Raw genomic sequence first — 21998 nt, 5'->3', positions numbered from 1 at the left:
TTCTGCGCAACATGTTCTGCTGAAGCCGTGCGTAAAAACACGACCACCTCATTTAGGTGTCAAATTTTTTGGTATTATTTCTATATTAGTGATTATATTTTTCATATTCCAGTATTTACATTTCTTTCTTATTTGGATTTCAGTACCTGGACGTAATGTTTCAAAGCCTGAGATTTTAGAAGATGCCTGCTTAAAACTGACATGTCTTACCCGAGCATTGGATAATTTGCTGCGTAAAAACGTATTTCTTTTTTTAGTATGTTTAAAAAGCTTGAAAATATGTCTAATGTTATTTTCAGACAGAATTAACTCGTTTATCAGGGCGCACAATTGCGCGCTTATTAAAATAAATACTGCAGACTCAGATTTCTCAAATTAAAACCATTTGTAATCTGATTTAAGTTTATTTCAAGTCACATTGTAAGAAACACACATATGATTAATTCTGCAATGCTTTTTATTGTGGAACTGATTGAAATACTAATGCGTAAAATGTCCATGGTTGTCATGCGCCTTTATGTGGATAAAGATTAAATGTGTCTGTAATATAAGAGACAGGTATCAGCTGTTGGCTCTGAGTGTTTCAGGCTTTACTGTTTTCACGGGAATCAAACCAAACCCAAACTGTTAAATGTATCCGGCCACACATATTGTTTTCACTTGCCAGTATAAGGAGATCTCAGCCAACCTTAGTGCACCAGAGTGTGAGTGTTGGTCACTACCTGCTACATCCAAACAATAGAGTTCAACCAGGGGACACGGGCGGCTCTGGCCAATCACCAGCTCAGAGCACTTCTTCTGACCCCTGACCTTTCGACACACACAATGTTAAGACCATATATCAGTGCTAAGACCTCCACAAGTTTTTTCTTCTAGCTGAAGATGTACCCAGAGACAGCGCAGAAACAAAACCTGTGTTTCGGTGTGAATGTGAGCCATGAATTTTCCCAAAATTATTCTTAGAGACAGGTCTTCTGCAATCCATCACAGAAACAGCCCTGTCAAGGAGTTTACAGAGAGCAGACATGAGCAGAAACATGCAGCGATTTGACATTTCGTCTAGAGCGATTTGAATCTTTTATTCTTAGTCATGTTTGATAATTGCGTAATGGAAGGATTTTAATGCACATTTCACGCATGCCACTTTAATAAAAACTGCGCAATTAAAATATAGATAAAATAAATGAAGTATCTACATTTTTGTACATAAAACAACACGGCCAGATTTGCTACAGAAATATTATTAAAGCACGTTTTGCAAAAAGCTGTCCTGTGCACCACTTGCTGCAGAGATAGAAGCTGTGCAGAAGATGGCGTTGAGGCTGATTGACACCGATTTCGCGCAGACTCAAAGAAGTCCAAGTGCTTAAATCACACATTTCATGTCATTTGATTCGAGAATAGAGGTCACTTCCAATCTACTGAAATTTTAATTTGCCAATGCACGTGACTTGTTGAATAATGAATGCCACAGGGTCAGAAATAGATGTGAAAATCTGCCTTATTTTCATTTGAAGTGATCATCTGCAGGGTGCAAGTCCCATCTCTTCTCCCCTGACAAAACTCTGTCCCGTGGACGCAGACGGTCATGTCTTGTAAGTAGGGTTTGTTCTTTTGAGACGGTGCAAACTAGTTTTAATTCTAAAAAAGTGTAATATTCAAATATGTTGCAGCTCATTGTTTCTGTTTTGTGCAAATGTTTAAATTGTATAAGGTTTATGAAAACACCTTCAGCTCTAAACACTCAACTTACAACAAAAGTGTATGAGCTGTTTGTGTTAATGCCATATACTTTGTACTGCACCAATTAAGTAGATTGAATATGTATCGTATGTGTTAATGTTAAAATGTGTTAATGTTAAACACAGTGAAAACTTAATGTTGTAGCTTAGACATTTCATAGGACAGTTCTAGTTTTCTAACCTTTATATCAACAAAACAAGAAAACGGACTCAGACGATCATGACTTGTAAATCAAGGTTTTGCAGTGGATTTAATGTGACCTTTTTTTTTTTTTTTTGCTAAATGAAACAGAATATGGTTGTAGAGAAACAGGTGGTATAGACTATACTGAAACTTAAACTTTCTGAGTGTGAAATAATACAAAAACCGAAAGTTAAACTGAATGTATAACTCTGTCTTCAAAACTGTGAACACAACAGACTTCAGTATGACACTGGAAGAGTTACTGTTGAACATGCAAGAGATTCTTGATTTATTGGTTTATTTAAAAATAGTAATTTTGTACAGTAAAATTCTATTATTATTATTATTATTATTATTATTATTATTATTAGTAGTAGTAGTAGTAGTAGTATTATTTGCACTTACCTCCAAAATTCAACATAAAAGCTTACTGTATGTGACCTGAAAACAGTTTTAGACATAAAAATAAGTCAGATATTTTTAATAGCTTTATTACAGCCCCTCATATATAAACAGTTCCACCGTTCAATTCCGTCTGGTCTCTGTCCATGAGAAATGGCTCCAACTCAGCTTAAGGCGTTGAATTTCGCATTAGCCTTGATGTTGGCCGGTGTAAACCTCGCAGAAAGAGTTATCTTCGGCTCAGTGTCTCGGTAACCCAAGCCTGGCTGTTAAGAGCTCCGAGTGTCAACATTGTGGGAAGATATGGACGGTCGTCTGGCCAACATCCAGAGGTCTGCGTCTCTAACTCCTCTTCGCTGACAGCGATAAAGAAGCCTGGATTTGTGTAAATAACTCAGAAACATTTTTTTTTTTTTTTTTTTATCAAATCTGTCAAGATTTAAACAACCAGTCAACTACTATTACGCAAAGATCAAGTAAAAAGTGCAGCAATAAATTTTAAAAAGTAAACTGGGGATTTTTAGATCCCATCTTCCCTTTGTTTTTGGAAACAAAGTAAGAGGACTGTCTGTGATCCGGGTTGGGTCACCGAAAAGTTCAGGTGCGGGGGCGAAAGGCAACGTTAGCCTCCAGGTTGATGCGAGTCCAGCCAAAATATCCTGTTTTGCATCTATAAAGACAAAATGACAAAGAGAAAACAAAACAACACATTGTAGACATCATTAATATGTCAAGAAAACACCAAAAAATCCGTGCGTAAAAGTGGTTGTTAACTCTTAGTCAAGTCTTATTTGTATTCCTTCACTCATCTTCAGTTATGAGGATTTTCAAAGTAAATTAATAGATGCTGGTGGGCTTCTGTTCCTGTCTTTAAAAGTTTACCGCTCAAGTTGTAGTTTGAGAAGACAAAGGCTGGTGTGGGAGTGGGATGCTTTCTCTGTCCGCCCCAAATGATTAATAGTTGTGGTGGGATTTTTCCACGCCCGCTGCATAAGCACCAAACGGTGCCGAGCAGAGCTAGACTCTATTAGTTTGGACTTCTCCAATACCTGACTTGGCAAACACCAGATTTCATTTAATGGCACACGCATGGCACACTTTACAAAAGAAATGACTTTGGTGAATGCACTTTTCATGGCTTTGTCCAACTACCAAATGGCTTAGTCGGCACTTTTACCATTAGCCCCCCTCCCTTCCCTCTCTAAAAGCTACTTCTTTGCACAAACCTGTAATTTCTAACATCACTCAGCCAGTCATAGGAAACGCGTAAGCTCATGTAGGTCGAATGGGGGTCCATGTAGTGATCAGCGGGGTCGAACAGCCACACTTTGGTTTCCTCACCTCCACTTTCCGCTCATTGCTGACTGACACAAACCCCTCAAGACCACCTGGATGAACACCCTCCTCATGTGGTTCAGGTAAACGTGAGAAGTTTTGTTAGTACTTAGCCGGCAGCATGCAGGCGTTTGCTGATGGAACTCGAGAGAATAACTAAGTGGTACTACAAGCAGCCAAACCCTGCAAATAAAGGATGGGGGGCGATATTGAGTTCTCTGCAAAGCATTCTACCACAGCCCTGGCTGAGTAGTAAAGAGAAAGAGAGGAGGTTTATTGGAGATGCGTAATCATTATGCCATCGCTAAATGCTATTTTCGATGAAAAGCCCTCTCCATCTCACATAGTGCTAATTGTCACGCCGCACTGCAAAACACTGTGCTTTCACCATGGCTCAGAGCGATAGCTGCACTCGAACTCAGTGTAATACAGCAGAGGATTAGCTGGACAGCTCTTTCAGGCGCTAACAGGCACCAAATATATGGCACTTTAAAACTGACAACAGTCTTTTCCTCTGAATGGGCGACACGTGGAAAAGCTGCTTCTCTGCGAGAGACTGGCTCCTCTGCCAGATACATTGCAGTGTCACATAGCCCTCTTTTTTCTCCCTCCAAACTGATCCGTTTCTCCTCAGGGGCAATGACTGCCTCCATTAATGATTCACGGGCTCAAATAAAAGGGATTTAAGTTGACGTTGCGTCACGTGAGCAGGGCGCATAATACTGCGCGATGTTATGGCACGGGGAAGAAAACCGGAGCCCCGGTCTGGCCATATGATGCTGATTATATGCGGGTTACCCCCACTTTCCGTGAGGGGAGTCCGGGCTTTATAGTTTGTTTATCGAGGGGAGAAAAAGAAAGAGGCAGACTGAAAGAGTGAGGATCCCGGTTTTTGTGGATGTATTATACTCCTGTCACGGACGGATATGTTTTTCCACGCGGACAGAGTCAGCGCCGGAGCTTTGGGAGGATGGATTTTATTTTGAGGTATTTCCGCCGATTGTTCATTACTGTCGTGAGTTATTGCTCCGCGAGACAGAGGTCAGTAAAACGAGGAGCCCAGGGTTTTCATAGGGCGAGAAAATAGACAGGTATCAAAAAGCTACGGATATTTAATCATTTACAAACACTACCCCATTATTATTATTATTATTATCATTATTATTATTATTATTATAATGAGCCTTACACAATTTACAAACACAGTCATAAGCATTGAAGGATTTGTCTCAGTTGACCCGTTTAGATTTACACATTGTCCAAGCTGATGCTTCTTCTTAGACTAAATATTATAATAACGATATTATTTGTCTAAAAATTTAAATAAAGCTGTAAAAATTAATATATTTTGACCCAATCATAGATTTAATGGGATAACAGCTGCTGGTAGAAATAGGCCTATACAGCCATTTGTAAATAAAGCGGCCATTTAAATATCGGTGTCCATGAAAAACCCAAACAGAGCGCACGGCAGCTCCAAGGTGCAACTCCTGCCCTATATATATATATATAAATATAAAACATCTTAAGTCTTTACGTGGAGCTTTTGTGCGTAAATGATACATCAAGATGAGCTCCATAAAAAGTAGGGGAAAGCTGTGGGGTTGTGTCGCTCCGCCAGGGAAACGAGGATATAATGGAAGACGGAGTGCCATCCAGGACCGCGCGGCCGCGCTGAGGTCACGGCGCTCGAGCTTGATTTATGGGCGCGGGGACTTAGGGAAGATGGTGCGCCAGAGCTAATGACTATTCGATCCGTTTCTGGAGAAAATGCTTACCATCCAGCAGGGAAACAACAAACACATTATTTGCATAGGCCCAATTTTATGTTTTCGTTATATTAGGCTAATGCGCAGAAATATTTAACTGACGTTTCTATGCGATTATAATCTTTATACTTTGGCCTTAATGCACGTTTTTCGTACTGATTTATAATTTTATATTGAATAGATTAACACATTATTGCTAATTCTATTATTAATGATTTTTTTTTTGTTGCAAAATACCAACGTATTAATTATTTTATCCATAAACCTGGAGCTGACTCTGTTAAATCTGGACCTTGGCCTCACAAATGAACTAAACACGCTCTCATCAAAACAGAATGATATTGAAATTTCATTCAGTCTATTTTTCAGATTTGTTTAGTGAATATTTACACTGAAGGCCTTAATAATTGTACGTAATAGAAACGCAGTTTAGTAGTAGGTTTCTTTGCGTCCAGGAGCGCACCGACTAGAAAATAACACGCACTAATATGACCATTACAGCAGTTTAACTGTGGATTTATCCTCTGAGAGACTGAATATATTTATTCCATTCCATATTGCAGAAATCCAGCCAAGTGAATTTAGGCCATCGCACGGTCTCCGAGACACCTTGAACTGCCTTCGGTAAGTCCATATATCTTTATTGATTTGTGTTATGAATGCTTGATGGCAATATCCTTATTCAATTTCTAATAAGTACCACACACGCCCACCGAAGCACTCACAGGGCTGCAGAAACAGCCTATGCCTTGTACATTTCCTTGTAGCAGCAATATGACCAGCCCGAGAGCAATAATTCCTTCTCTTCCACTTGTCTTTGTGGTGTAATTTGTCACTATAAAAGTGACGAGGGGAATCGCAGCTCTTGGAGCGGTGCCTTACTCCTTTCAAAAACTACTTTCTGTGAAAGCCATCTGCTTTTAGCTGCCGGGGTTATATTTTAAGTCAGTGAAGTTTTAAAATGTTTTTGTTTCATCAACATTTTAGATTTTCCCCCCCCGCACTTTGCTTTACGCATTATTATTCTCGGCAGTGCGACCACCAGTTCACTGACATCCACCCCCGACACATGACCAAATTAAAGAGAAAGACGAATCAGCGTTTTACTGAACACAAAGAAGTAAATAATTATACAAAGTAGCTCATTTGGTTTGTAAAAGAAAGAGCCGAGTTAGCAAAAAAAATAAATCCAAATGCGTGGATTTTTGTCCCACTCACCCTCCCACGCCGTCCGTGTGTTCTACCTTTTTATTGTGCCATTGAATATTATCCCAGAGAAGCAGCCCAGGACGTGTTTACAGCTTGGGGAAGTCGAGAAGACATAAATCTATTTGTTCTGTCTTTCTGTTGGCTGCTAAAGACAGTATTACCATGCACAGGGATTCCCCCGCTGCCGGATTCCTTCTCCCCTGCTCCTCGCTGCGTGTCTTCTGCTTTGCCTGTTGGTGATGAAACTTCCCATTTTTCACACCCTGCTCCTTGTGGGGTTTTCCCTTCATATACATGGACTGAAGCTTTGATCTGAGGTTGTTTTGGTTTTCTAATTTAAAAAAAAAAAATATATGAAGTTGTATACCAAACAGTGGAATACATGGCTTCGAAATGACAACGGATGGTGCGTCTGTGTGGCAAAAGACTGAGGATCATATGCAAAAATGCGGGTTAATGGTTAAACCACAGATAGAAGCCCTTTATGTCCCATGGAAATGGAAATGCAGCATGGTCAGCGGCTGACTATTCCTTTGTATTCTCCCTTCTTCCACATCTCATCCACTAGGGCCATAATTCATCTCAAGACGTTGAGTAAATAATAACACAGAGATTGAAATCCAGTAGGAAAAAGGCTTCTATATTATTTGTAACGATGCATTATGTACTATTTGTAGACACTCTACCTCATTTGGTTGGGGGAGGAGGAGAGGCAGCCACTTGATTTGAACTGGCTTTCCAAGGCGCTACTTCATTTGCATAATTTTTCTTGTCTATGGTGACGCTCTGGTTCGGGGCAGTTCACTGGTGTCTGCATGGTACTGGTGAAGGATCACATAGTCCAGCATAGCCCTGGCTGACTTTAATATTGCTATGAAGCCCTGGCTATTGCTCTATAGCATGACGACAAATTCAATCTTGAGGCCAGATAACTCTTATCTCGCTGACCCGACTGCTCACGCCTGCTTTCGTAATCTCGGTTTACCCATCCACGTCGAGTAGGAAAAAAAGACAAGGAAAAAAGGAAAGGGGTTTCTCTCGGCTCTTCCCTTTTTTGTTGTGGCTGCTAATGCCTGGTGTATGGCAGGGCGCAGTCTGCTGCTGCTCCAGCCCTGCCTCTAAACTTTTCTCTGGATTACAGCTTTGATCGATTTCGTCGCTGAATGAGAAAATATTGCTTGGTGCTCTGCATTCGTCGTCAGAGGATAAGGTAAGCAGGCCAGAAATAGGCTCCCTCGGTTGTAAATGGCGGAGTTTGTGTGTCGCGCGGTGATTTATCACCGTATGACTTAGATCTCGGTTCAGGAAGAGTTCACACACACAGTCAGGCAGCCAGATTTCTCTAGCGTGGGGCAGAGGACTGTGCAGAGAGCTCAACTCTGTCTTTTGTCTCTCTTTCTCTAGTTTTTATGACTATCGCAGTAGCTCAACTGGAGATACACCACAAAGCTTTCTGATATCTTTTCCAGGTCATCATGAGGAGCACATACAGTGTAGACACCTTCTTTCAATCTGCGGTTTAGCTGCGTTAAGGACAAGCTGTGGGCTCATTTTAGACACATTTTGCTTGTTGTTATGCACGGCTGCACAAAACCACGGATCTTCGACGTTTTACTTTCAGTTCTTGTTCACTTGATGATTACTGAGAGGTTATAGGTCTGTAGTGAGCGCCTGGTCTGGTCACAGACCATAATATTCTTATGTCCTGTTTAATAAATAATATACCAACACCGCTGCTGAACGATTCCAGATTCTAAACATGGGACTGTATGGCTTATCTGTTACTCTATTTGGAAGTTAAATCCGTGTTTCAATTAAATCACGATTTTATTTTTATTACAACAAATTATTGGCGTTTTTTTTTTTTTTTTTTTGCTTTTGCTGAACTGGTAGAAGCGGCTATCAGTTTAAATTACAGTGCAAATAAAATAATGAAATGTAGAGACTTTGAGCAATAATTAAAAGCTCGTACTACTACTACTACTACTACTACTACTACTACTACTACTATTATTATTATTATTATTATTATTATTATTATTATTATTATTATCATCATCATTATTGTTATTATTATTATTATTATTATTATTATTATTATTATTATTATTATTATTATTATTATTAATCACCAACAGGCAATGCCTGAAAATGCAGGCAGTCCACCATAATTTATTTTTACTAGTATAAGCAGTTGTTTATTAGACTAATAAATTTCCCAAAAATGACCTGTAGATCTGTGTCTGGTTTATAGTCTACCTAATAATCTATTATGGAGATAAGAGGCAGATCCCCGTTGTTACCTGGGTAAATTATGATGGTGTAGCAGCAGGTTCTAGCTGCGCATCCCGGGTTTCTGTCCGCCTGACTACCCGTCTTGGCTGCTCACCGGGCCGCTCATTCCGAGCAGGCCGTCCCGGCCCACTGACCCCCATATATCACCGCGACGGGCCGCCGCGCAGACAGCACCGACAGCAGCCATTATTATGGGCCTGCAAGGAAGAGCTGCAAGGGAAAGTTCACACCGTGGTCATGGAGATGCACGGATGCCCGCCCGGTTTTTCAGGTTTCCTCGTGGTCCTTTCATTTATCTTGCAGCATGTAAGAAGAAGAAGAAGAAGAAGAAAAAAAAGGCAGAGAATGCGGTTGTTTATGCTTTACACCAGGTGGCCGGGAGGCGCACCGCACTGAGGTCTATCCTGTTACTAAAGGATTTTTTTTCTTTTCTTTTCTTTTTTCACTAATAGCTAAAAAACAAAAATGACTTAAACTTTATGGGCCACGCGGAATGTTTTCACCTGCTACAGGGAAATATGATATACTGTTGACAGCTCACTTGGTAGAATAACATTGTAACAGAAATATGTGGTAACCCGCTAATAAGCCCTTCCTGCAGCAGCGCTTTTACCTACAGCATTTCAGGTGCCCTGTACCACCTCATTCAGTTCAACTGTTAATAGGCTCCGAGGTTTAAAATGTCACGCAGTTTCTTGTTAAGTCTTAAATTGATTTGGCAATCTGAAATCCTTTAGAAAAAGGTTTTGTTTTGATTTCTTTGGCACAGATGGTAATACAAGGTTAGTGCGTGCCTCTGTGCCCTGTGTAAGCCATAAGGTAAACGGTAATAGTCTACAGAACTGTTGGCCCTATCTTGCCTCCATAGTCTCTTGTGTCAGGCCTGTATTGAAAAGTAAGATGGATCGCCACCATTTCTTCTCCTCACAGTGCTTCTTGTAACCCTAGGTTCACCCGAGGAGGCCATTGGCGGAGAGGCGTCACGTGACCACGGGGTGCCAATGTTATTCTACAAGGGTGTCAAGACCCTGTCAGTTTCTGAAATAAATATTGGGAAACGGCGAGATGCAAAAGGCAACCTACTACGACAGCTCTGCAATTTACAGTGGCTACCCATATCAAAGCGCAAATGGCTTCAGTTATGATGCCAATCAGGTCCAATATCCCCGGGCTTCTCATGTGGAAAGTGAGTACCATCGACCTGCCTGCTCCCTGCAGTCTCCTGACGGCTCCGTGGCTCTGCAGAAGCCGGGGGAGATGGCGGAGAGCTGCGACAGGACCACAGCCATTCAGGCAGCGCAGTCCAAGGTTCATCCCGAAAGCAATCAACCGCAGGTGCCGGTGTCAGGCCCACCCCCTCCCTCACAATCCCCCGGTGCTATCAGCCAAAACACAAGTAATGGGTCCAGCCAGTCCAGTGCCAAGAACGGCTCCCCGTCCTCTACAGCTCGCAGCAAACAGATCTTCCCCTGGATGAAGGAATCCCGTCAGAACACCAAGCAGAAACCCACCAGTAGCTCCAGCTCAGGTACTTACACCCAAAACACTGCTGGTGCTGCTGACACACACACACACACACACACACCCACACACACACACACCCACACACACACACACACACACACACACACACACACACACACACACACACACACACACACACACACACACACACACACACAACCAGACAACATGTGACCACAAACTTTATTGAGGGAAGACATACTTGAGGGTGGGGTGGGTGGATAAGGTAGGGGGTTTTAGATGGAGGAGATCCAACCGAAACAGGATAATAAAATTCACTTTGATGATTTGTTCCAGCAGTGTCATAATGGTCTTGAGTCATTGTTTTGTTTTGTTTTTTTGTACTTTATGTCGAATTGCATCCTGCTCTGTTGGGTTATTGGGGAAAAACACAAATTGCAAATAATACGTTAAAAGTAAAGTGCACTTTTAAAAAATGTGGCCAAAATTACACACCAGCGGTGCTGTCCTGTAATAATGTTGACTATACAGTGTATAAAAGGAGCAGATTCCACCATGTGTTGTCCCTGTGCCCTACTGATGACCTGCCTCTAATGTAAACAGCATCTCCACTGATCACATAATGTTCCCGCAGAGACAACAAACAAACACGCACAACAGTTGTTACAGTTTGTCCTGCTGTTTTGATTAGAAGAAGACTTAGTGGGTGAGGGTGGGGGGTTTATTTACATAGTGCAAACCTAAAACTTAAGAGATGTTCATCTTCCCATGACCTTCTCACTGGTCAGTTAGGTGATTAGGATTACTGTACGGAATAATTAATGCCTTATGCAGTAAAAGGTGAATGCCCAAAGCACTGTGGCACCCATACGAATTATACTTTAGAAAATATTTCCTTTATAACTTTAATCATGTTATTACAACGTAATCTTTCTGAAACATCTAAACTACTCAATTAGTTTTGTGCGTTTTTCGTGCCTATGTGACACTTGAAGCCTTGTGGTGTAATTTTGCGTTTTGGATAGATACAGGCTATAATTCATCTTCCCATGGCTCTATTACTTAAGACAATAGGTGGGAAATATTTAATATTTTAATGTAGCTTATAGATATTTCCCTGGAGTCAGAGGTAAAAATAGAATGCACTGTGGCGTTGTACGTTGTGTTTTATGGATGGGATGGTTTTACGCACGTTTTACGCACAACTCTGCTTTGTTATTGCAAATCCTTACAGAATTAAACAAATTTAGAATGAAATAAACTAGCTCTCTCAGAAATAAATTCATAAATAGTCCCATCGTTATTATACGTAACAGCCCTGATTACATGGACATTCCTGTTCCTCCTCGTGTAAACTTCTCTTTCATCTCTTTAATAACCTAATGGGTCAGGTTATGTCATGCTGCATTCCTTTTGCTCCAGGTTTGGGCGACAGGTAGTGAAATTTATTAAGTGTTGGCTGCCTGCCATAGCGGTAAGTAGACCAACACCTTGCTATTCTGCAGCCAAGCTCTAGCCTTTTAGGAGGGGAGGCTTATCAGTGAGGGCAAGGCCAGCTGCTTTATACACCCCTAGGAATACATAATGCTTGTGTTTGCATTACAGCGAGTGCTACTGTGTGACTACGGCGGAAGATAGGGGTCAGAATGTTTTAGCACCAAGTCTGGGGTTACCTGGTTCCATATCACATATTGACCTATTATTCTCCAGTTACATTTTTGCTTTGTAGTTAGTGTAGCGTGCACAAAGGCGCTTGGTCCATACATTGATTGTTAATTGTCTTATAGAGCCCTGGTGATAACCCTTGTGCTTTGCAGCAGGGAGCAGATTTATCAAAATGTTCAGATGTTTGCAACACATGTAGTACTTGCGCGCGCCTGTGCACGCGCATGCATAGGGGAGGAACAGGGAGCTTCTATTTAAGTGGTCAAGCAGAGCATATTTGTCCAGTAAACTCTCACCATCCAGCCCCCCCCCCCCCCCCCCCTTTTTTTTTTTTTTTTTTTTTTTGATGCCAGAGTTTGGTTATCAGCTCTGTCTGTGTTGTCTCATAGTTTTGCTTTCACTCTCACTCTACTGTCTCTGCCTCTGTATTTCTCTCTTTATGTGTAATGGATTACTGATTGACACCCCTTCTTCTCCTCCTCTCTGACAGTGGAGAGTTGTCCCGGAGACAAGAGTCCTCCGGGGTCAGCAGCGTCGAAGAGGGCCCGGACAGCTTACACTAGCGCCCAGCTGGTGGAACTGGAGAAGGAGTTCCACTTTAACCGGTACCTCTGTCGACCCCGGAGGGTGGAAATGGCCAATTTGCTTAACCTCACCGAAAGACAGATCAAAATCTGGTTCCAGAACCGCAGGATGAAATACAAGAAGGACCAGAAAGGCGTAGGAATGATGCCTTCCCCTGGTGGACAGTCACCTCGGAGTCCTGTGGGCCCGGCTACCGGTGGTGGCGGTGGTGGAGGCGGAGGATACCTCAACTCTATGCATTCTCTTGTAAACAGTGTACCTTATGAATCCCAGTCGCCGACGTCTTACAATAAACCTCATCAAAATGCATACGGTATGGCTACGTCATATCCCCCTCCTCTGAACAGCTCCCTCAACAACTGCCCTCCCTCCCAGAAGAGGTATCCCGGGACCGACTCGGCCACGCCCGAATATGACGCGCATCCCCTCCAAGGCAATGGCAACTACGGAACACACATGCAGGGCAGCCCCGTTTATGTTGGCGGAGGTTACATCGACTCAATGCCCAGTTCTGGGGCCTCCGTTTTCGGTCTGACCCACCTCCCGCACCCGCCGTCCGCAAATATGGACTATAATGGAGCAATCACAATGGGCAACAGTCAGCATCATGGAGTGTGTGATCCGACACCGACATACACAGACCTAACGCCGCACTACTCTCAGGGAAGAATCCAGGAAGCGCCCAAACTGACGCATCTGTAGCGATGGCGCTACTCGGATCACTCCGCCCATTGTCTTATCCACCTCCAGACACATTACTGCTTTGTTTCTGCGCCTCCTCACGGCTTCCACCTTTCCTCAGCCTTTGTTTATGTTTCCATAGTTTGATGTGTGAAGTAGCGTAGGATAAATAATCACGACTTGCTTGAATTTTTCTCTATTTGCTCGTGTCATTGTCTCACAAAGACCTTTATCTGGGCTATAGGACATCTAGAGCGGGAGGGAGGGAGGGAGGGAAAGGGGGGGGGGGGGGGGGGGCACAGTATATGCATAGGCTTATTTAATCTTTTTTTTTTTTTTTATCTTGTTTTAAAATCGAAACTCAAACAGGGTATTATGAACATATGTTATTCATTTTAATGTGAATTTGTCCGTATTTTTTTTTTATTTATCCGCTGTTGAAGAATTGTGTTTTGCATTTTGTTGCACTTGTAAAAGGATCCTCAAGAGCCACGAGATGGGATTATGAGGGAAATACATTTTCAGAACAAGGGTCATGAGCTTCCACGCAGCCTCCCTTGCTTGTGTTCTTCTATTGGACGTTCTAATGTTATTTATTTTGTTCGGTGTAAAAAAAAAAAAGTCCGTTAGTATTATTTGACACCCCTGTGATCTGTGTATGAGGAGAAGGTTGGTGGATTTTTGCGTCTCGGCCCTTTCCACACCATACATGTAGTCCACAGAAGCTCAGCAGCAGCACCACCACACTATGTTGCTACTAAGCTATGTTTCCGTTTTTCTTCTTCTTCGAGGAGGTGTTTTATTTTCTCAGCGAATGTAAAATCAATCAGTCATGCAATAAGGGTGGAAAGAAGGACACACGTTAGCAGTTTCTTTATTGAAGAAAAAAGAAACAGACATCATTAATTTCTTTTTCGATGTCATACATTCCATGCTGCTCCAGTTCGAAGAAATAAATAAAATATTTGAAATATAATCGCAGCATATTGTTACGTTTTAATTTAGACACATTTCAAGGGTATCATCACAAAATTAAATACATACATTACGTCAAAAGCGTGAAAATAATTTCTAAATTTGAAATAAAATGCCAGAAAATATTGTCATATATTTCATAATGGACAATAAATAATATCGATGTAAAAAAAAAAAAAAAAAAAAAAAAAGAGCATTTTTGCAGACTAACTGTAGGGTAATAACATGAATATTCAATTATAAATCATGCATCATTTGTAAAACTGCGTAGTAAATTATGTTTGCATACAAAACAACATTGGGATAATTGATTACAATATATAACAAATGAAAAGAAGCACAGAAATAACCACGTATAACGCTAAATATTGAATAAAAGCCAGTTGATTTTTTTCCTCCATTCCTCTTGATTCGACGTGGGAAAAAAAAAAAAAAAAAAAAAAAACTCGGGTGGCCTTCTCCCCTTGTCTCATCTGCGTGGGCACATCCATAATAATAAAAATGTCACCCGGGCCCTTCTGGAGATTCTGGAAGAAGACAACAAGCTAAATGAGAAATCGTTTGAAAAATAATTCCCTGATATGTTCAGTCAGTCAAATGCGGTCAGAGAGGATACAGCCTGAAGTAGATTCATAACAGGGCTTATTTGTCTCATTATTTTTCACATTTGCAGATGCCAACGGATAAGTTCAACACAAAATGCCTCGGTTAGGATGATGGTTACTGCAGTGTAAATTATCCCTAGAAAGTTGGAAAACAGCAATGTATTCCTCTGTGTGTATTTTAAGAAAAAATATATACAGGGAGTGTATGAGTTATAATGCCTTTTTTCTTTTCTTTTCTTTTTTTTTTTTTTTTTTCTAATGTATTACTGTCAGTATTATTAACAATTACATTTCATTACTGCATTTTCAGACTACAAAAACAGATAGGAACCTCGCAGATTTTATTGTATTTTCCTAAAGGTATTTGGAAATATTCAAATATTACTTTTGCAGACTCAAATCGACATGTTGACTATGATTTTTGTCCACGGCAGCAGTTTTTGTGTTGCACTGATTTTGCACCTAGAAATAATTTCCAGCCCAGTCTGATTGATACAACAGGGCATGAACATTAGTAGCCCTGACATATGGTTAGCAGGGAAACCTAGAACAATTGAACCATGGTGTGTCACAGGAAAAAAAAAGCTGATGCACTGAGTATTTCTGCATCCAACACAGACACACACTCATGCAGATACGCGCGCACACACGCACACGCGTCCACAGCAAGACACTGATTTGACCCATATGCGTCACATACAGGTAGCACATAAATAACGTTTTTACTCAAACGGGATATTTGTATATCTTTGGTTACGTTTTCATCCGTGGGAAAGTGGTCTTAAATCAATCCTGCTGTAAAGACAAGTGTGTAGGACAAGCTGGGGTCCACTACATGCCGCCACCCACTCCTTTCCTTGCACACAAAGCCTGTGCGTAATTCCAAAAAAGCCATCCATCTCGCGCTTAGCAACTCTGTCCTTCCCCACACACTACGGTCCTCTAACAACCGTGCATATGTAAGAAAACGACGAATATATTCTCAACGTTAATCGCATTCACACATCAAAAGATAAAAGCCAGGTAAATAAGCTGCATCACCCTACTCACCGATGGCGCATTACCGCCTCTTGAAAAAAAGGAAATGGTAGCATGATTCATACTTGTCTCTTAAAACATCCCTCCAGCGACAGACCGGCTATAACTGCGAGCAAAAAACTGGTTCTAATCTGAGTGGCCAGTGTTTCTCACCGCTTCCTGGCTGCATTTGATCCGGGGGAGAGTTAGAAGCCTTAAATGTGTTGTGAGGGCACCGAGCTGTCAGACCTTTTGGCGAGTAAGATTGATCGCGCACAGGCTTCCAGGACTCTTTGTTTGGTATATAAGCAACAAACTGAGAGAGGCCTAGCACTTTTCTTCTTCCCTTCTCTTTCTCACTGAGTCATATTTTTTTGAATGAAAATACAACATGCATTGCTTGACGAAAAACATCCCAAATGTGGTTTTCATAGATCATTCTGGACGGAGTACATAACCAAGCACCGCAGGAAGAAGTCATTTAGTGACATTTCCATATACAAACTAATGCTGGGAACAGATTTGTTGGAAATGACAAATGTCAGCTTGCTGGTGCTTGTTCATTGCAATTTCAGGTAGAATAGATCATTAAAAATATGGTAACGCTTTTGCAGATATTTCCTTTTATTACGCAGCTATAGCTATGTGGCTTTGGCATAAAAATGAAAATATTCGAAATATTTGGATAAAGTCATGGAAAGTGAAAGGATTCTGGTTTTGGTTATCGAAAAATGTGGGTATAAGCCATGATAAGAGAAAGAGCTCCTGTCTTTGAAGCCTTGTGTTTGTGGTTACGTGCACGCACAGGGGAGTGCATGACCTCGTTATAAAGTCAACCTCCTGATGGATTAAACGAAAAAGAATGTCCAGGTTAATCCATATACCTTTATATAAAACAGAAAGGATCTGGATTAATATACCAGCACAGTGCGGACTGTGTGCGCATGCACAGGCCTACGTGTGTGTCTGCCTGTCTGCAGCTTAAGATCTTAAACTGCTTTTATGGGATGAAATTGTGTGAAAGTGTCAGATCCGTCAATATAAACTTAATGGATGGTGTTTTTTATTGCAACACGTGTACATGGACACACTACATATGTCATTATTATACATCTTTGAAGCCCTTCTGTGTGACATTTATGAGAATCACATATATCCTCTAGTCCACACTCAGTGCACAGACTGGGTTGTTGATTTTTTCTGTCCAGAGTTCTCAGTATCAGTTTTTGGGGAGTGTTTTTCTCCACCTTTGAAGCCTGAGTCTGAGTCTTGCCTATATGAATAGCTACTGGCGTGAAATGTGTGTGTGTGTGTGTGTGTGTGTGTGTGTGTGTGTGTGTGTGTGTGTGTGTGTGTGCGTGTGAGTGTGTGTGTGGTGGGGGCGTTCTCGACTGACATCCTCAAACAATACGAGAAAGAGGAGTGCACGAATCCGCGCACCCTCCGATGGGCTCCTTCCCTGTAATAGTGAGCGTCAGCCATTCTTAAAAAACACATTTTGTAGCTTAGTGGACTGGACTGGCAGGGCGAGAGGAGGATAAACTGAGCGGACAAAGATGTAAATAAAAACAGTCGTCCCCCAGCTGAGCGAGGCGTTCTTCATTAGAGTTTTTGGATCAATCAGGCAGACAGTGGCTTCTTTTGATTAAACCCCAAATTGTCATTGGGCAGAGGTAATCATGTGACAGGCAATTCGGTCCAATTTCAACCTTGTCTCCATGAATTCAATAGTTTAATAGTAGCTCGGTCCCCATACGGCCGTAATCAGTGAAATAGAAAAAAACACCACCAGGAGATTTTTTTTAATGATTTTTTCTTTCTCGTCCTCGCTGAGCCGCAACATTTATAAAAATACGCGTGCAAACTTTCCTCGGCTCTCAGGGAGCGGAGATGAATTACGAATTCGAGCGAGAGAGCGGTTTTATCAATAGTCAGCCGTCGCTTGCTGAGTGCCTGACATCTTTCCCCCCTGTCGCTGATTCATTTCAAAGTTCATCAATCAAGAGCTCGACGCTTTCACGCCCGACACTGATTCCTCCTCCCTTTGAGCAGACCATTCCCAGCCTGAACCCGGGCAGCCATCCGCGGCACGGCCGGCCCAGGCACAGCCCCGACGGATGCAGCCCGCTGCCCACCGCTTCTCTACCCCCGGAGTACCCCTGGATGCGGGAGAAGAAAGCCTCCAAGAGGAACCACCTGCCGACCTCCACCGCTACCGCCATCTCCAATGGACCCGTGTGTTTTTCTCCAAAAGGTGAGTGATTTCCAAACACCTCCAGAGCCAAAACGCACTGACTGTTTACTATCTGTTGCTAAATCGGATCCGTGCGCTCAGGCCTCTCAGAAGGCTGAAGGATTTTTTTTTATTCTGATAGATTTATGGTTATTGGTTTGCTATGATTGTGTCTGCGTAAAGAAAAAAAAAAGTTTGGCTAAAGTTTGGTGATGTAAGATGATTTATTCCCCTCGCCGTGGAAGAGTTTTGATGTGTGACAGTAATGAAGAGTGATGGAGTGCCGTTGCCGAGGAGGGCAGCTGGAGCATTCATTAGTATCCCACACCAGCATACACCTCACTGCTTTTATAGTCAGGCTGTTAACTGTGTTTTTTTCCACACGCTCACGCTGGATGCTATTTTATGTGAAAAACAATGATCTAATGAGTATCTTTATGCAGTAATGATTTTTGGATAGAAGCTGGATCGTGTAAGAGCTTGGTTACTCCAGCTCCAGCGGCCATTTTGCTGCAGCTTGTTGTGAGCCACAGTCTGCAGCCATAAGCCTGGATCCACGGGCAGTGGGGTTATGTAACTGTTATGTCCTGCGTTTTAATCACGCGCTACCGTGTTGCTTGTTTTCCAGGCTCGCCTGAGATTGTGGAGAGTAATGGTGGAGGAGGAGGGGGCTCCCGTCGGCTGAGGACTGCATACACCAACACACAGCTGCTGGAGCTGGAGAAGGAGTTCCACTTCAACAAGTATCTGTGCCGGCCGAGGAGAGTGGAGATAGCGGCCCTGCTTGACCTGACTGAGAGACAGGTCAAAGTCTGGTTCCAGAACCGGCGGATGAAGCACAAACGGCAGACGCAGAGTAAGGAGAACCACAACGGGGACGCAAAAGGCCCGGGCGCGGAGGACGGCATCCAAAGCGACGATGAAGACGAGGGCTCCCTGTACGAGCGGAGCGGGGCCCTGCTGGAGAGGGATACCTGCTCCTTTCAGAATAACACGCAGCAGATTCACAATAGCGAGTCCATGGGTTTTGCTGCTGCGCCGCTGAACAGCAATGACAAAAATCTGAAACATTTTCCCAACCCGTCACCCACTGTTCCGGGCTGCATGTCAACAATGGGCCCCGGATCGGCATCTGGGCCAGACAATGGTGACAGTCCCCCGGCCCTGGATGTTTCTATACACGATTTCCAACCTTTTTCCTCGGATTCCTGCCTACAGTTGTCCGACGCAGCCTCGCCGAGCTTGTCAGAGTCTCTGGACAGTCCCGTGGACATTTCTACCGACAGTTTCTATTTTTTCTCGGAGTCTCTAACTACAATCGACCTGCAGCATCTGAACTATTAAGAGAAATCAATCACAATAACTTTTTTTTCCCTCCCTGGACAATAAATAGAAATCTACGATGGTATTAACTCTGATGTTATTTGTATATTCGGCACATTTATTCTGTTGATATTTGACTTGACGATTAATTCAAGGTAAGGATGAAATTGAATCACTGAAATAGTTCTACTCAAAACTTGGCTTGTAATTACCATAACAAATCTATCTCTTGGAATGGAAATTATGAGTGTATGTGAATAATTATACAATATTAGGCCTATGGAACCTGGTCATTTTTATTTTTGTATAGCTGCCAATGTCTTGGATATTTTTGTTAGAATACAGTTAACTTGCTACAATGCTTTTTTTCTTCTTCTGGTGTTTTGAGTGGTTTCTTTTTCTATGTGTCTCTTACATTATTCATGTAGAAAATATGCAAAATGAATAGAAGTAGGCTATGGCGAGATAGAGACGTTATGCAAATTTAACAACAGGTTGGCAATGAATATAAATAGTTTTGCACGCATTGAGCTGTGAGGGCACATACATGTTTGACTTTTACTTTTACAGAATAATATAATTTAATTTTAGCAACATTTACATTTTTGAAAAATAGGCCTATATTTTACAGAAAGATTCTAAATGTATTTCGTTTGAAAAATTAAGTTGACAGAGTTTGCTGATTAAACACATTTTCTTTATTATTTAATGTAAGAATTTCTCCATAATATGTCTCTAAAATATAATATTTTAACAGCCCATTACTGATGCCTAATAGCAGCCTATGTTTGTTTTGTACTATTTGTAATTGTAAATTAATGATAGCACTAAAACAGACACAGTAGAAAAATTATGTTTCTCCTTTCACCTTCAAACTTTTTACTTTGCAGAGTAAAAGTAAAACGCCAGCACGAAGCTTAGCATGACAGGGCTCTTAACATTGTGTGCATGTTGCAGGCAAATACCCCAGCCATGTTTGCCTTCAGGAGCTCATAAATCATTCCGTGGCATGAATGAGACGGACATTAAGGAGACCAATTGTGGCGTAATGTGCACAAATAAAACCCCACTTACATTTTCATACGGGACTCCCCAATTCCTAGGCTAAAAGGGGCTGAGTCTCTGCGTGCGTTTGGTAATAATTCATTTTTATAGCTTGTTTAAACACGGCTCTGGCTCGGCGACAGCGGCAGCAGTAGCAGCCCACTCAGGTTATGAGGCTGCACTCTGCTCCGTGGATTCCAACTATAACCCAAACTCAAAACAGACTCCTTCACAACTAAATGCGATTTATCAGACCGAAAACTCCTAAAAATAGCTTTCTAACTGCGCAGAGGATCATTATGCAATATTTGGCCCACTTCATCATAAGTGTTTGTCAGTTTTGGGTGGATTTTGCAACATTATTGGAACAGCAGTTACTGTTACACAAGTACACAAAGTGTTGTAGTTCAATATAGTTATTATAAATGCTCCTGCTCTATTGTATTGTACTTGAGTTGACTTATGGGATTCGGCTATTAGCTCATGCACAGCTTGACTCAATAGGTTAGTCACACTTTTGTGTGTGAGAACAACAAACAACCACCGGTTGCGACGCCGGCCTGCGTGGATCGATGGAGAAAGTCATCAACATGTGTGAAATTCATAAGCTGGCAGTGTTCAGGGCTTATCGAATAATCTGGAAGCCATAAGTAGCCCATCGATTGTTTGAACATTAGCCTACTGGGCAAGTGGGGTATATGTGTGTGCGTGTGTGTGTCAGGGAGTGGGTTTGAAGGGGGTGGGGGCAAAATCCACACTCCTGCACTCTAGCGCCCAATGACTAACCAGAGGGCCAGTATAACCAAATCATTCCGAGACAGCGCGCCTTTTCTGCGCACATGTGTTCACACAAAGAGCCAAGAAGCTCCAAGGCCTGGCGAAGTTTCCGTGGGCAGGCGAGGCAGGATCCTGTGCGCCCACTCACACTGTTGCAGAAGCAGCTGGGAAGAGGACAGAGTGGGAAGGAGGGGGGAGACTGTATTGACCTCACTGCGCTTTTTTCACTGGTGGGAAGTTTGCAACACCTCTTTAGTGTCTTGAATATTTCACACCGTTTAAGCCAAGTGTTAAACTAAATATATTTAACATATCATATATTAAATCTATCTATCTATCTATCTATCTATCTATCTATCTATCTATCTATCTATCTATCTATCTATCTATCTATCTATCTATCTATCTATCTATCTATCTATCTATCTATCTATCTGTCTGTCTGTCTGTCTGTCTGTCTGTCTGTCTGTCTGTCTGTCTGTCTGTCTAAGTTGTTAGGAATACTGTCCTTATCAATGCATAACCCCACTCAAAAACATATGGAGTATTTAACCACATTTGGCCAGTGGGGGCGCTCATCCCTCCATCTGATTGTCCCTTTCCACCCTCCTCTTCCTCCCCCTCCCCCTTCCTTCCCTCCTCGCTTTTTTTTCTCCTTCCTCTGTGAGAGGT

The 21998-nt window shown here is 42.0% G+C and overlaps 2 protein-coding genes and 1 long non-coding RNA gene across 5 annotated transcripts; 2 read left to right on the top strand and 1 right to left on the bottom strand.

Annotated features, from left to right (window-relative positions):
* Positions 1–2004: 2004 nt before the first annotated feature.
* Positions 2005–7302, bottom strand: LOC115428531 (uncharacterized). Its single transcript, XR_003936635.1, has 2 exons — positions 6803–7302; positions 2005–2998 (listed from the first exon to the last, which is right to left on the bottom strand). It is a non-coding gene; the product is annotated as an uncharacterized LOC115428531 (long non-coding RNA).
* Positions 3580–14520, top strand: hoxa3a (homeobox A3a). 3 transcript variants are annotated; one of them, XM_030147625.1, is made up of 4 exons: positions 3580–3746; positions 5996–6056; positions 9885–10464; positions 12577–14520. In XM_030147625.1, the coding sequence occupies exons 3-4, from the start codon at positions 10002–10004 to the stop codon at positions 13371–13373; spliced, it is 1260 nt and encodes a 419-aa protein (XP_030003485.1). In that variant the 5' UTR covers positions 3580–3746; positions 5996–6056; positions 9885–10001; the 3' UTR covers positions 13374–14520. The 3 variants fall into 3 exon arrangements, with proteins under 3 accessions (XP_030003485.1, XP_030003484.1, XP_030003483.1); XM_030147624.1 differs by lacking the exon at positions 3580–3746 and adding an exon at positions 4103–4650; XM_030147623.1 differs by lacking the exons at positions 3580–3746; positions 5996–6056 and adding an exon at positions 7395–7851.
* A 405-nt stretch (positions 14521–14925) lies between these two features.
* LOC115428528 (homeobox protein Hox-A2a) lies at positions 14926–19986 on the top strand. The gene is made up of 2 exons (XM_030147627.1): positions 14926–18203; positions 18811–19986. Exons 1-2 carry the CDS (start codon positions 17840–17842, stop codon positions 19524–19526), a joined length of 1080 nt encoding a protein of 359 aa, XP_030003487.1. The 5' UTR covers positions 14926–17839; the 3' UTR covers positions 19527–19986.
* The last annotated feature ends 2012 nt before the right edge of the window (positions 19987–21998 follow it).

This window comes from Sphaeramia orbicularis, chromosome 11 (genome assembly GCF_902148855.1).
Source record: "Sphaeramia orbicularis chromosome 11, fSphaOr1.1, whole genome shotgun sequence".
In the NCBI taxonomy this organism is placed as follows: Eukaryota; Metazoa; Chordata; class Actinopteri; order Kurtiformes; family Apogonidae; genus Sphaeramia; species Sphaeramia orbicularis.
This window is presented reverse-complemented; position numbering and strand designations above follow the sequence as displayed.

Bases quoted from the DNA above. Each gene is read 5' to 3' on its own strand.
- LOC115428528 (XM_030147627.1), top strand. From the start codon at position 17,840: ATGAATTACGAATTCGAGCGAGAGAGCGGTTTTATCAATAGTCAGCCG. The intron at 18,204-18,810 runs GTGAGTGATTTC...CTTGTTTTCCAG, and splicing joins CGTGTGTTTTTCTCCAAAAG to GCTCGCCTGAGATTGTGGAG.
- hoxa3a (XM_030147625.1), top strand. From the start codon at position 10,002: ATGCAAAAGGCAACCTACTACGACAGCTCTGCAATTTACAGTGGCTAC. The intron at 10,465-12,576 runs GTACTTACACCC...CCTCTCTGACAG, and splicing joins CACCAGTAGCTCCAGCTCAG to TGGAGAGTTGTCCCGGAGAC.